Genomic DNA, 14698 nt, shown 5'->3' on the forward strand with positions numbered 1-14698 from the left:
TGGGTACTACAACCATGTTCCAGGGGTCTAGGGCTTAGAGGCTACTTTTGGAGTTATTTGGCCACTTTAGTTGTGATTACAAACCTTATCAAAACATATAGGCCTATGGGCTAAACACACAATGCATGCGACTATGATCTAATAAAAGTCCCCCACTGTTTCTTGCCTTAGATTGCACACACTGGGCATCATTCACAAGGGATAATATTGTCACCCATCAGACTATTCTCAATTAAATCTTGCCTTTACATATGCTAAATAATATTTGAGTGAGATTAATTTTGGTTTAGAATGGGCCATTATCATGTACCTCTCAGCCATATGCACTTGAATAGCGAACGGAAGGCACTTTTCCCGCGGTTCATTTTCATGCCAGCTAGGTAGGCTACTCCGATTGTAAAGCGAAGCAATATGCTTAATATTAGGAGAGTTGAGAAATAAATATAGTTAGCCTACAGAGAGCTGATGGGATCCTCCTCTTTTTAATAGAGGCAATCAAAAGTCTGAGTCTGCCAGGCGCACCGGTTTGTGTGTGTCAAGAACTGCATCGCTGCTGGGGTTTTCACGCTCAACAGTTTCCTGTGTGTATCAAGAATGGTCCACCACCCGAAGGACATCCAGTCAACTTGACACAACTATGGGAAGCATTTGGAGTCAACATGGGCCAGCATCGCTGTGGAACGCTTTCGACACCTTGTAGAGTCCAGGCCCCCGACGAACTGAGGCTGTTCTGAGAGCAAAGGTGTTCTTAATGTTTTGTACACTGTGTACAGAGGAGTACAGCCGTAAAGACAGAGAACAGAATGAAATGAATGAAGAAAAAGAAGGGTGTGAGTATGATAGTGAAGTGCTCCCTGAGTAGCGCACCCTAGCCGCAGGTCACATGGAGAGCGCCCGTGCCTTGGCGGCTGCCCCCTGTGCCCGCTGCACCGTGCCCTGGCACCCCTCTCTGCCCACCAGCTGGCCTCTCTCAAACAGACCCTCGTGGCTCGTCCCTCCTCTTCCTCCTCCTCTTCCTCCTCCTCCTCCTCCCCCTCTTTCCGGACCTCCGTCAGCGAACGTCAGCATACCTGCAAAGGTCATGTTTAAGTTCAAGTCTTAAGGATCCGCCCATTTTTTTCAATTTTTGCCTAAAATGACCCAAATCTAACTGCCTGTAGCTCAGGACCTAAAATGACCCAAATCTAACTGCCTGTAGCTCAGGACCTAAAATGACCCAAATCTAACTGCCTGTAGCTCAGGACCTAAAATGACCCAAATCTAACTGCCTGTAGCTCAGGACCTAAAATGACCCAAATCTAACTGCCTGTAGCTCAGGACCTGAAATGACATACCCAAATCTAACTGCCTGTAGCTCAGGACCTGAAATGACATACCCAAATCTAACTGCCTGTAGCTCAGGACCTAAAATGACCCAAATCTAACTGCCTGTAGCTCAGGACCTAAAATGACATACCCACATTTAACTGCCTGTAGCTCAGGCCCTGAAGCAAGGATATGCATATTATTGATACCATTTGAAAGGAAACACTTGGAAGTTTGTGTAAATGTGAAATCAATGTAAAAGAATATAACACATTAGGTCCGGTAAAAGATAATATGAAGAAAAAAACATGCATTTTTTTGTATTTGTTTTGTACAATCATATTTGAAATGCAAGAGAAAGGCCATATTGTATTATTCCAGCCCAGGCGCAATTTAGGTTTTGGCCACTAGATGGCAGCAGTATATTTTCAAAGTTTTGGACTGAATCAATGAACCGTTGCATTTCTGTTCAAAATGTTGTAGATTAACAAGAATTTCGGCTCTCTGCCAATATCAGATATGTCTATGACCTGGGAAATTTTCTTGTTACTTACAACTTAATGCTAATTGCATTAGCCTATGTTAGCTCCACCGATCCCATAGAGGTTTTAAACCTAAATCTAACCTTACTGCTACACATTAAACCCCCCTCTAAATATACAGAATAATTGAAAAAGACCCTGCTACAGATTCCTTTTACAAAGTGAGTTGTGTCATTTAACAGTGAGAGAGAGAGAGAGAATGAACTTGTTTAGTTCAACCTTATAAGAGAAGTATAAAGAGTGTTGCTGAGATTCTACTGTTTACCGTATCCCTGCACACATCCACTCTTGAACTCTCCCTCGAACTTCATCCCGTCGAAACGACTGAAGACGCCTGCGCCTTGGAACTTCCCCTGAATGAAGTCTCCTTCGTACCTGCAAGAGACACACAGATACACAAACAGTGGGGTGTGTTCATTAGGCACCAAACGGAAGAACGAACACAGATGGAAACAGGGAGGAACTAACTGGGTTTGTCCAATAAGAAATTCTCAGGTCTGTGGACAATGCTGTCAACATTTACATTTTAGTCATTTAACAGACCCTCTTATCGAGAGCGACTTACAGGAGCAAGTGCCTTGCTCACCTAGTCGGAGAAGGGATATGAACCAGAGACCTTTTGGTTACTGGCCAAGCGATGTTAAAACTTCTTGACGCACCCATCCCGTTAGCGGGATCATTTCCGGCATCATCCGCTGAATTGCAGAGTGCCAAATTCAAATTAAATTACTAAAAATATTTAATTTTCATGAAATCACAAGTGCAATATAGCAAAACACAGCTTAGCTTGTTGTTAGTCCACCTGGCGTGTCCGATTTCAAAAAAGCTTTTCGGCGAAAGCAAGTAAGGACATCTCTCTCAGCAGACAAAACATTACAAACAGCTAGCAGCAAAGAAGATTGGTCACGAAAGTCAGAAAAGCAATAAAATGAATCGCTTACCTTTGATGATCTTCGGATGTTTGCACTCACGAGACTCCCAGTTACACAATAAATGTTCCTTTTGTTCCATAAAGATTATTTTATATCCAAAATACCTACATTTGGTTGGCGCGTTATGTTCAGAAATCCACAGGCTCGAGCGGTCACGACGGGGCAGATGAAAATTCCAAATAGTATCCGTAAAGTTCGTAGAAACATGTCAAACATTTTTATAATCAATCCTCAGGTTGTTTTTACAATATATAATCGATAATATTTCAACCGGACTGTAGCTTCTTCAATAGGAGAGAGAGAGAAAATGTCTGCTCCACTCTGTTGGCGCATTCAAAACGCTGCTGGCACCCAGCTATCCAATAACGCGATGTGATCATTCTCGCTAATTTTTCCGAATAAAAGCCTGAAACTATGTCTAAAGACTGTTCACACCATGTGGAAGCCATAGAGGGAAGCGCTCTGCTGCGTTTCTTGCGCAGGCTGCACACACTTCATCAGTCTCTCATTCACTACTCGACAAGCGCTGGATAATTTGTCGTTCACTAGCAGCACCATATCACCAGGTAACATTCTGATTATGTTGTCATTCACCAGCAGCAACTTATCACCAAGGAACATTCGGACTATGGTGTCTTTCACTAGCAGCACCATATCAACAAGTAACATTCTGACTATGTTGTCTTTCACTAGCAGCACCATATCACAAAGTAACATTCTGACTATGTTGTCTTTCACTAGCAGCACCATATCACCAAGTAACATTCTGACTATGTTGTCTTTCACTAGCAGCACCATATCACCAGGTAACATTCTGACTATCTTGTCTTTCATAGCAGCACCATATCACCAGGTAACATTCTGACTATGTTGTCTTTCACTAGCAGAACCTTATCACCAAGTAACATTTGGACTATGGTGTCTTTCACCAGCAGAACCATATCACCGTGTAACATTCGGACTATGGTGTCTTTCACTAGCAGCACCATATCACCAAGTAACATTCTGACTATGTTGTCTTTCACTAGCAGCACCATATCACAAAGTAACATTCTGACTATGTTGTCTTTCACTAGCAGCACCATATCACCAAGTAACATTCTGACTATGTTGTCTTTCACTAGCAGCACCATATCACCAGGTAACATTCTGACTATCTTGTCTTTCATAGCAGCACCATATCACCAGGTAACATTCTGACTATGTTGTCTTTCACTAGCAGAACCTTATCACCAAGTAACATTCGGACTATGGTGTCTTTCACCAGCAGAACCATATCACCGGGTAACATTCGGACTATGGTGTCTTTCACTAGCAGCACCATATCACCAAGTAACATTCTGACTATGTTGTCTTTCACCAGCAGAACCATATCACCAGGTAACATTCTGACTATGTTGTCTTTCACTAGCAGCACCATATCACCAAGTAACATTCTGACTATGTTGTCTTTCACTAGCAGAACCATATCAACAAGTAACATTCTGACTATGGTGTCTTTCACTAGCAGCACCATATCACCAAGTAACATTCTGACTATGTTGTCTTTCACTAGCAGAACCATATCAACAAGTAACATTCTGACTATGGTGTCTTTCACTAGCAGCACCATATCACCAAGTAACATTCTGACTATGTTGTCTTTCACTAGCAGCACCATATCACCAAGTAACATTCTGACTATGTTGTCTTTCACTAGCAGAACCTTATCACCAAGTAACATTTGGACTATGGTGTCTTTCACCAGCAGAACCATATCACCGTGTAACATTCGGACTATGGTGTCTTTCACTAGCAGCACCATATCACCAAGTAACATTCTGACTATGTTGTCTTTCACTAGCAGCACCATATCACAAAGTAACATTCTGACTATGTTGTCTTTCACTAGCAGCACCATATCACCAAGTAACATTCTGACTATGTTGTCTTTCACTAGCAGCACCATATCACCAGGTAACATTCTGACTATCTTGTCTTTCATAGCAGCACCATATCACCAGGTAACATTCTGACTATGTTGTCTTTCACTAGCAGAACCTTATCACCAAGTAACATTCGGACTATGGTGTCTTTCACCAGCAGAACCATATCACCGGGTAACATTCGGACTATGGTGTCTTTCACTAGCAGCACCATATCACCAAGTAACATTCTGACTATGTTGTCTTTCACCAGCAGAACCATATCACCAGGTAACATTCTGACTATGTTGTCTTTCACTAGCAGCACCATATCACCAAGTAACATTCTGACTATGTTGTCTTTCACTAGCAGAACCATATCAACAAGTAACATTCTGACTATGGTGTCTTTCACTAGCAGCACCATATCACCAAGTAACATTCTGACTATGTTGTCTTTCACTAGCAGAACCATATCAACAAGTAACATTCTGACTATGGTGTCTTTCACTAGCAGCACCATATCACCAAGTAACATTCTGACTATGTTGTCTTTCACTAGCAGCACCATATCACCAAGTAACATTCTGACTATGTTGTCTTTCACTAGCAGCACCATATCACCAAGTAACATTCTGACTATGGTGTCTTTCACTAGCAGAACCATATCAACAAGTAACATTCTGACTATGGTGCCTTTCACTAGCAGCACCATATCACCAAGTAACATTCTGACTATGTTGTCTTTCACTAGCAGCACCATATCACCAAGTAACATTCTGACTATGGTGTCTTTCACTAGCAGCACCATATCACCAGGTAACATTCTGCCTATGTTGTCTTTCACTAGCAGCACCATATCACCAAGTAACATTCGGACTATGGTGTCTTTCACCAGCAGAACCATATCACCGGGTAACATTCGGAATATGGTGTCTTTCACTAGCAGCACCATATCACCAAGTAACATTCGGACTATGGTGTCTTTCACCAGCAGAACCATATCACCAAGTAACATTCTGACTATGTTGTCTTTCACCAGCAGAACCATATCACCGGGTAACATTCTGACTATGTTGTCTTTCACTAGCAGCACCATATCACCAAGTAACATTCTGACTATGTTGTCTTTCACCAGCAGAACCATATCACCAGGGAACATTCTGACTATGTTGTCTTTCACTAGCAGCACCATATCACCAAGTAACATTCTGACTATGGTGTCTTTCACTAGCAGCACCATATCACCAGGTAACATTCTGCCTATGTTGTCTTTCACTAGCAGCACCATATCACCAAGTAACATTCGGACTATGTTGTCTTTCACTAGCAGAACCATATCAACAAGTAACATTCTGACTATGTTGTCTTTCACTAGCAGCACCATATCAACAAGTAACATTCTGACTATGGTGTCTTTCACTAGCAGCACCATATCACCAAGTAACATTCTGACTATGTTGTCTTTCACTAGCAGCACCATATCACCAAGTAACATTCTGACTATGTTGTCTTTCACTAGCAGCACCATATCACCAGGTAACATTCTGACTATCTTGTCTTTCATAGCAGCACCATATCACCAGGTAACATTCTGACTATGTTGTCTTTCACTAGCAGAACCTTATCACCAAGTAACATTTGGACTATGGTGTCTTTCACCAGCAGAACCATATCACCGGGTAACATTCGGACTATGGTGTCTTTCACTAGCAGCACCATATCACCAAGTAACATTCTGACTATGTTGTCTTTCACTAGCAGCACCATATCACAAAGTAACATTCTGACTATGTTGTCTTTCACTAGCAGCACCATATCACCAAGTAACATTCTGACTATGTTGTCTTTCACTAGCAGCACCATATCACCAGGTAACATTCTGACTATCTTGTCTTTCATAGCAGCACCATATCACCAAGTAACATTCTGACTATGGTGTCTTTCACTAGCAGCACCATATCACCAGGTAACATTCTGCCTATGTTGTCTTTCACTAGCAGCACCATATCACCAAGTAACATTCGGACTATGGTGTCTTTCACCAGCAGAACCATATCACCGGGTAACATTCGGACTATGGTGTCTTTCACTAGCAGCACCATATCACCAAGTAACATTCGGACTATGGTGTCTTTCACCAGCAGAACCATATCACCAAGTAACATTCTGACTATGTTGTCTTTCACCAGCAGAACCATATCACCGGGTAACATTCTGACTATGTTGTCTTTCACTAGCAGCACCATATAACCAAGTAACATTCTGACTATGTTGTCTTTCACCAGCAGAACCATATCACCAGGGAACATTCTGACTATGTTGTCTTTCACTAGCAGCACCATATCACCAAGTAACATTCTGACTATGGTGTCTTTCACTAGCAGCACCATATCACCAAGTAACATTCTGACTATGGTGTCTTTCACTAGCAGCACCATATCACCAAGTAACATTCTGACTATGGTATCTTTCACTAGCAGCACCATATCACCAGGTAACATTCTGCCTAAGTTGTCTTTCACTAGCAGCACCATATCACCAAGTAACATTCGGACTATGGTGTCTTTCACCAGCAGAACCATATCACCGGGTAACATTCGGACTATGGTGTCTTTCACTAGCAGCACCATATCACCAAGTAACATTCGGACTATGGTGTCTTTCACTAGCAGCACCATATCACCAAGTAACATTCGGACTATGGTGTCTTTCACTAGCAGCACCATATCACCAAGTAACATTCGGACTATGGTGTCTTTCACTAGCAGCACCATATCACCAAGTAACATTCGGACTATGGTGTCTTTCACTAGCAGCACCATATCACCAAGTAACATTCGGACTATGGTGTCTTTCACTAGCAGCACCATATCACCAAGTAACATTCAGACTATGGTGTCTTTCACCAGCAGAACCATATCACCGGGTAACATTCTGACTATGGTGTCTTTCACCAGCAGAACCATATCACCGGGTAACATTCGGACTATGGTGTCTTTCACCAGCAGAACCATATCACCGGGTAACATTCGGACTATGGTGTCTTTCACTAGCAGCACCATATCACCAAGTAACATTCGGACTATGGTGTCTTTCACCAGCAGAACCATATCACCAAGTAACATTCGGACTATGGTGTCTTTCACTAGCAGCACCATATCACCAAGTAACATTCGGACTATGTTGTCTTTCACTAGCAGCACCATATCACCAGGTAACATTCTGACTATGGTGTCTTTCACTAGCAGAACCATATCACCAGGTAACATTCTGACTATGGTGTCTTTCACTAGCAGAACCATATCACCGGGTAACATTCTGACTATGGTGTCTTTCACTAGCAGAACCATATCAACAAGTAACATTCTGACTATGTTATCTTTCACTAGCAGAACCATATCAACAAGTAACATTCTGACTATGGTGTCTTTCACCAGCAGAACCATATCACCGGGTAACATTCTGACTATGGTGTCTTTCACTAGCAGCACCATATCACCAAGTAACATTCTGACTATGGTGTCTTTCACTAGCAGAACCATATCACCAGGTAACATTCTGACTATGGTGTCTTTCACTAGCAGAACCATATCACCGGGTAACATTCGGACTATGGTGTCTTTCACTAGCAGAACCATATCACCAAGGAACACTATGATTCTGATTTGAGTTTTCTGTAGCAAAGCATTTACAAGTGTTTTTCATTGCTTACCATAATGAATAGGACCCCAATGCCAAGGAGTTTGTTTCTGCACACTGATTGTGTTAAGTTTGTTTTGAGTGGATTCTCAAAAATGTATTTGTTAGGCAGTTGTCTGGTGCATAACTATTTAGTGAGCTATGTTGTCATATAATAGATATCATTCAGCTGAGAAATGTCACCAAGAAGTCTCGAACAAGAACAGAATGCTGTCAGAACACAGACAAATATAAACAGAGAGCCTTGACCTGAGGTGGGTGGAATCTTCACTGATGGACTGATCCATTCTCCTGTTCTCACAACCCAGGTCTGCTACGTGCTCTGTGACACAGAATACAATACACAGCGAAACAAAAGTCCATTTGTGCAGCGATTAGTTTTACTTTCGCCGCGCAGTGTGTGACGTTGCCGAGATCCTCGTTAAAGCAACTGACACTTAATTATCTCAATCAAGCTCTGCTCTCAAGGTGAAGGAGGTTGGTTATAATTACGATGCAAGCAACACAAATTGCATCCCCACATGACTTTGTGTGACATCGGAATAGAGTTGGATCTAGAGGAAAGTGTTGCCTGTTGCTTCTAACATCACATGACTTTGTGTGACATCGGAGTAGAGTTGGATCTAGAGGAAAGCGTTGCCTGTTGCTTCTAACATCACATGACTTTGTGTGACATCGGAGTAGAGTTGGATCTAGAGGAAAGCGTTGCCTGTTGCTTCTAACATCACATGACTTTGTGTGACATCGGAGTAGAGTTGGATCTAGAGGAAAGCATTGCCTGTTGCTTCTAACATCACATGACTTTGTGTGACATCGGAGTAGAGTTGGATCTAGAGGAAAGCGTTGCCTGTTGCTTCTAACATCACATGACTTTGTGTGACATCGGAGTAGAGTTGGATCTAGAGGAAAGCGTTGCCTGTTGCTTCTAACATCACATGACTTTGTGTGACATCGGAGTAGAGTTGGATCTAGAGGAAAGCATTGCCTGTTGCTTCTAACATCACATTACTTTGTGTGACATCGGAGTAGAGTTGGATCTAGAGGAAAGCGTTGCCTGTTGCTTCTAACATCACATGACTTTGTGTGACATCGGAGTAGAGTTGGATCTAGAGGAAAGCGTTGCCTGTTGCTTCTAACATCACATGACTTTGTGTGACATCGGAGTAGAGTTGGATCTAGAGGAAAGCGTTGCCTGTTGCTTCTAACATCACATGACTTTGTGTGACATCGGAGTAGAGTTGGATCTAGAGGAAAGCGTTGCCTGTTGCTTCTAACATCACATGACTTTGTGTGACATCGGAGTAGAGTTGGATCTAGAGGAAAGCGTTGCCTGTTGCTTCTAACATCACATGACTTTGTGTGACATCGGAGTAGAGTTGGATCTAGAGGAAAGCGTTGCCTGTTGCTTCTAACATCATATGACTTTGTGTGACATCGGAGTAGAGTTGGATCTAGAGGAAAGCGTTGCCTGTTGCTTCTAACATCACATGACTTTGTGTGACATCGGAGTAGAGTTGGATCTAGAGGAAAGCGTTGCCTGTTGCTTCTAACATCACATGACTTTGTGTGACATCGGAGTAGAGTTGGATCTAGAGGAAAGCATTGCCTGTTGCTTCTAACATCACATGACTTTGTGTGACATCGGAGTAGAGTTGGATCTAGAGGAAAGCATTGCCTGTTGCTTCTAACATCACATGACTTTGTGTGACATCGGAGTAGAGTTGGATCTAGAGGAAAGCATTGCCTGTTGCTTCTAACATCACATGACTTTGTGTGACATCGGAGTAGAGTTGGATCTAGAGGAAAGCGTTGCCTGTTGCTTCTAACATCACATGACTTTGTGTGACATCGGAGTAGAGTTGGATCTAGAGGAAAGCGTTGCCTGTTGCTTCTAACATCACATGACTTTGTGTGACATCGGAGTAGAGTTGGATCTAGAGGAAAGCGTTGCCTGTTGCTTCTAACATCACAACACTAAGAGAACATCTGTTTGCAGAACCACATGGACGCGGTAAGGAATTCAACCTCCAGTTAGAAGTAACACGAATGAAGACAATGAACAGGGGAGATCTAAATGCAACACGTTGCCTCAGGGCATTGGTCAATATGAATGTGCTATAAGGGGGAAGACGTCAGACAGTTTTAATGTCATTAGCAGGGTCAAAGGTGAAATAGGAATGGTGAGACATTGCTACCTGGATCCATCAGGGAAGACCAGCATCCCACAGCCGTTGAAGAGTCCGTTCTCGAACTGACCCGTGTAACATGTCCCATCACTTAACGTCAGCTGGCCTAGACCATGTCTCAGACCTGGGGGACAGACCAACCAGTTAGTTACTGGCCTAGACCATGTCTCAGACCTGGGGGACAGACCAACCAGTTAGTTACTGGCCTAGACCATGTCTCAGACCTGGGGGACAGACCAACCAGTTAGTTACTGGCCTAGACCATGTCTCAGACCTGGGGGACAGACAAACCAGTTAGTTACTGGCCTAGACCATGTCTCAGACCTGGGGGACAGACAAACCAGTTAGTTACTGGCCTAGACCATGTCTCAGACCTGGGGGACAGACAAACCAGTTAGTTACTGGCCTAGACCATGTCTCAGACCTGGGGGACAGACCAACCAGTTAGTTACTGGCCTAGACCATGTCTCAGACCTGGGGGACAGACCAACCAGTTAGTTACTGGCCTAGACCATGTCTCAGACCTGGGGGACAGACCAACCAGTTAGTTACTGGCCTAGACCATGTCTCAGACCTGGGGGACAGACCAACCAGTTAGTTACTGGCCTAGACCATGTCTCAGACCTGGGGGACAGACAAACCAGTTAGTTACTGGCCTAGACCATGTCTCAGACCTGGGGGACAGACAAACCAGTTAGTTACTGGCCTAGACCATGTCTCAGACCTGGGGGACAGACAAACCAGTTAGTTACTGGCCTTGACCATGTCTCAGACCTGGGGGACAGACAAACCAGTTAGTTACTGGCCTAGACCATGTCTCAGACCTGGGGGACAGACAAACCATTTAGTTACTGGCCTAGACCATGTCTCAGACCTGGGGGACAGACAAACCAGTTAGTTACTGGCCTAGACCATGTCTCAGACCTGGGGGACAGACAAACCAGTTAGTTACTGGCCTAGACCATGTCTCAGACCTGGGGGACAGACAATACCAGTTAGTTAGTTAGTTACCAGTTAGCCAGACCATCATTTTAAATAAGAATTTGTTCTTAATTATTTAACATTTATTGAATAAATAAAGGTTAAATAAAATACACAAATAAGTCAGTTAGTAGTTAGTTAGTTACACGTTTATTAGTTATCAGCTAGTTAGTCACAAGTTAGTTACGTTAGTTATCAGTTATTTAGCGAGCAGGCAAGTTAGTGCAAAATTAAATTGTGTCAAATAGTGTCAAATACACTAAAACGTGAATGAAAGAAATCAAAAGAACACCTTATTTTTTATAATAATTGTTCATAAATCACCATGTGGATAAAGGATAAAGATGCCTCATGTGTAAGAGGTTAATGCAAGGCGAAGAGCTTATTGGACCATATGAAACCATCAGCTCTATAGTACAGCTGCTATATAGACTCTCTGGGTTTCGGCCTGTACCTAGAACTTTAAAAAAGCCTGTCTGTCTCGCCTTTATCCTTACAGACTATACAGTACATGAAGGCCTTTGTTGGACAAATCTACATGGCTATTCTTCAGGTAGTTGGGTCGTGAAGTAATTGTGAAGTAATATTATTATAATAGGGCCAGAACACTCAATTGCTCCAAATACCTTACAACCAGAGTCAGGCTCTTTGTCAGTACTCAGAGCTTCAAAATAGTCTATCTAGCTGTCTGACTAGCTGTCTGTCTAGCTGTCTGTCTAGCTGTCTGACTAGCTGTCTGTCTAGCTGTCTGTCTAGCTGTCTGTCTAGCTGTCTGTCTAGCTGTCTATCTAGCTGTCTGTCTAGCTGTCTGTCTAGCTGTCTGTCTAGCTGTCTGTCTAGCTGTCTGACTAGCTGTCTGTCTAGCTGTCTGTCTAGCTGTCTGACTAGCTGTCTGTCTAGCTGTCTGTCTAGCTGTCTGTCTAGCTGTCTGTCTAGCTGTCTGTCTAGCTGTCTGTCTAGCTGTCTGACTAGCTGTCTGTCTAGCTGTCTATCTAGCTGTCTGTCTAGCTGTCTGTCTAGCTGTCTGTCTAGCTGTCTGTCTAGCTGTCTGACTAGCTGTCTATCTAGCTGTCTGTCTAGCTGTCTGTCTAGCTGTCTATCTAGCTGTCTGTCTAGCTGTCTGTCTAGCTGTCTGTCTAGCTGTCTGACTAGCTGTCTGTCTAGCTGTCTATCTAGCTGTCTGTCTAGCTGTCTGTCTAGCTGTCTGTCTAGCTGTCTGTCTAGCTGTCTGACTAGCTGTCTGTCTAGCTGTCTATCTAGCTGTCTGTCTAGCTGTCTGTCTAGCTGTCTGTCTAGCTGTCTGTCTAGCTGTCTGACTAGCTGTCTGTCTAGCTGTCTATCTAGCTGTCGTCTAGCTGTCTGTCTAGCTGTCTGTCTAGCTGTCTGTCTAGCTGTCTATCTAGCTGTCTGTCTAGCTGTCTGTCTAGCTGTCTGTCTAGCTGTCTGACTAGCTGTCTATCTAGCTGTCTGTCTAGCTGTCTGTCTAGCTGTCTATCTAGCTGTCTGTCTAGCTGTCTGTCTAGCTGTCTGTCTAGCTGTCTGACTAGCTGTCTGTCTAGCTGTCTATCTAGCTGTCTGTCTAGCTGTCTGTCTAGCTGTCTATCTAGCTGTCTGTCTAGCTGTCTGTCTAGCTGTCTGTCTAGCTGTCTATCTAGCTGTCTGTCTAGCTGTCTGTCTAGCTGTCTGAACTAGCTGTCTGGCTAGCTGTCTGTCTAGCTGTATGTCTATCTAGCTGTCTGTCTAGCTGTCTGACTAGCTGTCTGTCTAGCTGTCTGTCTAGCTGTCTGACTAGCTGTCTGTCTAGCTGTCTGTCTAGCTGTCTGTCTAGCTGTATGTCTATCTAGCTGTCTGTCTAGCTGTCTGTCTAGCTGTCTATCTAGCTGTCTGTCTAGCTGTCTGTCTAGCTGTCTATCTAGCTGTCTGTCTAGCTGTCTGTCTAGCTGTCTGTCTAGCTGTCTGACTAGCTGTCTATCTAGCTGTCTGTCTAGCTGTCTGTCTAGCTGTCTATCTAGCGTCTGTCTACTGTCTTCTAGCTGTCTGTCTAGCTGTCTGTCTAGCTGTCTGTCTAGCTGTCTATCTAGCTGTCTGTCTAGCTGTCTATCTAGCTGTCTGTCTAGCTGTCTGTCTAGCTGTCTGTCTAGCTGTCTGTCTAGCTGTCTGTCTAGCTGTCTGTCTAGCTGGCTGTCTAGCTGTCTGTCTAAGCTGTCTGTCTAGCTGTCTGTCTAGCTGTAGTCATCTAGCTGTCTGTCTAGCTGTCTGTCTAGCTGTCTGTCTAGCTGTATGTCTATCTAGCTGTCTGTCTAGCTGTCTGTCTAGCTGTCTATCTAGCTGTCTGTCTAGCTGGTCTGTCTAGCTGTCTATCTAGCTGTCTGTCTAGCTGTCTGTCTAGCTGTCTGTCTAGCTGTCTGACTAGCTGTCTATCTAGCTGTCTGTCTAGCTGTCTGTCTAGCTGTCTATCTAGCTGTCTGTCTAGCTGTCTGTCTAGCTGTCTGTCTAGCTGTCTGTCTAGCTGTCTGTCTAGCTGTCTATCTAGCTGTCCTGTCTATCTAGCTTCTGTCTAGCTGTCTGTCTAGCTGTCTGTCTAGCTGTCTGTCTAGCTGTCTATCTAGCTGTCTGTCTAGCTGTCTGTCTAGCTGTCTATCTAGCTGTCTGTCTAGCTGTCTATCTAGCTGTCTGTCTAGCTGTCTGTCTAGCTGTCTGTCTAGCTGTCTGTCTAGCTGTCTATCTAGCTGTCTGTCTAGCTGTCTGTCTAGCTGTCTGTCTAGCTGTATGTCTATCTAGCTGTCTGTCTAGCTGTCTGTCTAGCTGTCTGTCTAGCTGTATGTCTATCTAGCTGTCTGTCTAGCTGTCTGTCTAGCTGTTCTATCTAGCTGTCTGTCTAGCTTGTCTGTCTAGCTGTCTATCTAGCTGTCTGTCTAGCTGTCTGTCTAGCTGTCTGTCTAGCTGTCTGACTAGCTGTCTATCTAGCTGTCTGTCTAGCTGTCTGTCTAGCTGTCTATCTAGCTGTCTGTCTAGCTGTCTGTCTAGCTGTCTGTCTAGCTGTCTGTCTAGCTGTCTGTCTAGCTGTCTATCTAGCTGTCTGTCTAGCTGTCTATCTAGCTGTCTGTCTAGCTGTCTGTCTAGCTGTCTGTCTAGCTGTCTGTCTA

At 43.7% G+C, this 14698-nt stretch overlaps 1 protein-coding gene across 1 annotated transcript; it reads right to left on the minus strand.

Annotated features, from left to right (window-relative positions):
- Positions 1-683: 683 nt before the first annotated feature.
- Positions 684-11550, minus strand: LOC116363299 (MORN repeat-containing protein 4). The gene is made up of 3 exons (XM_031817042.1): positions 10581-11550; positions 2113-2222; positions 684-1070 (listed from the first exon to the last, which is right to left on the minus strand). The coding sequence occupies exons 1-3, from the start codon at positions 10604-10606 to the stop codon at positions 880-882; spliced, it is 327 nt and encodes a 108-aa protein (XP_031672902.1). The 5' UTR covers positions 10607-11550; the 3' UTR covers positions 684-879.
- Positions 11551-14698: the final 3148 nt, after the last annotated feature.

This window comes from Oncorhynchus kisutch, unplaced genomic scaffold (assembly GCF_002021735.2).
Source record: "Oncorhynchus kisutch isolate 150728-3 unplaced genomic scaffold, Okis_V2 scaffold921, whole genome shotgun sequence".
In the NCBI taxonomy this organism is placed as follows: domain Eukaryota; kingdom Metazoa; phylum Chordata; class Actinopteri; order Salmoniformes; family Salmonidae; genus Oncorhynchus; species Oncorhynchus kisutch.

Bases quoted from the DNA above. Each gene is read 5' to 3' on its own strand.
- LOC116363299 (XM_031817042.1), bottom strand. From the start codon at position 10,606: ATGCTGGTCTTCCCTGATGGATCCAG. The intron at 2,223-10,580 runs GTAGCAATGTCT...TGTCTCTTGCAG, and splicing joins GTCTTCCCTGATGGATCCAG to GTACGAAGGAGACTTCATTC. The intron at 1,071-2,112 runs GTAAACAGTAGA...TGACCTTTGCAG, and splicing joins TGGATGTGTGCAGGGATACG to GTATGCTGACGTTCGCTGAC.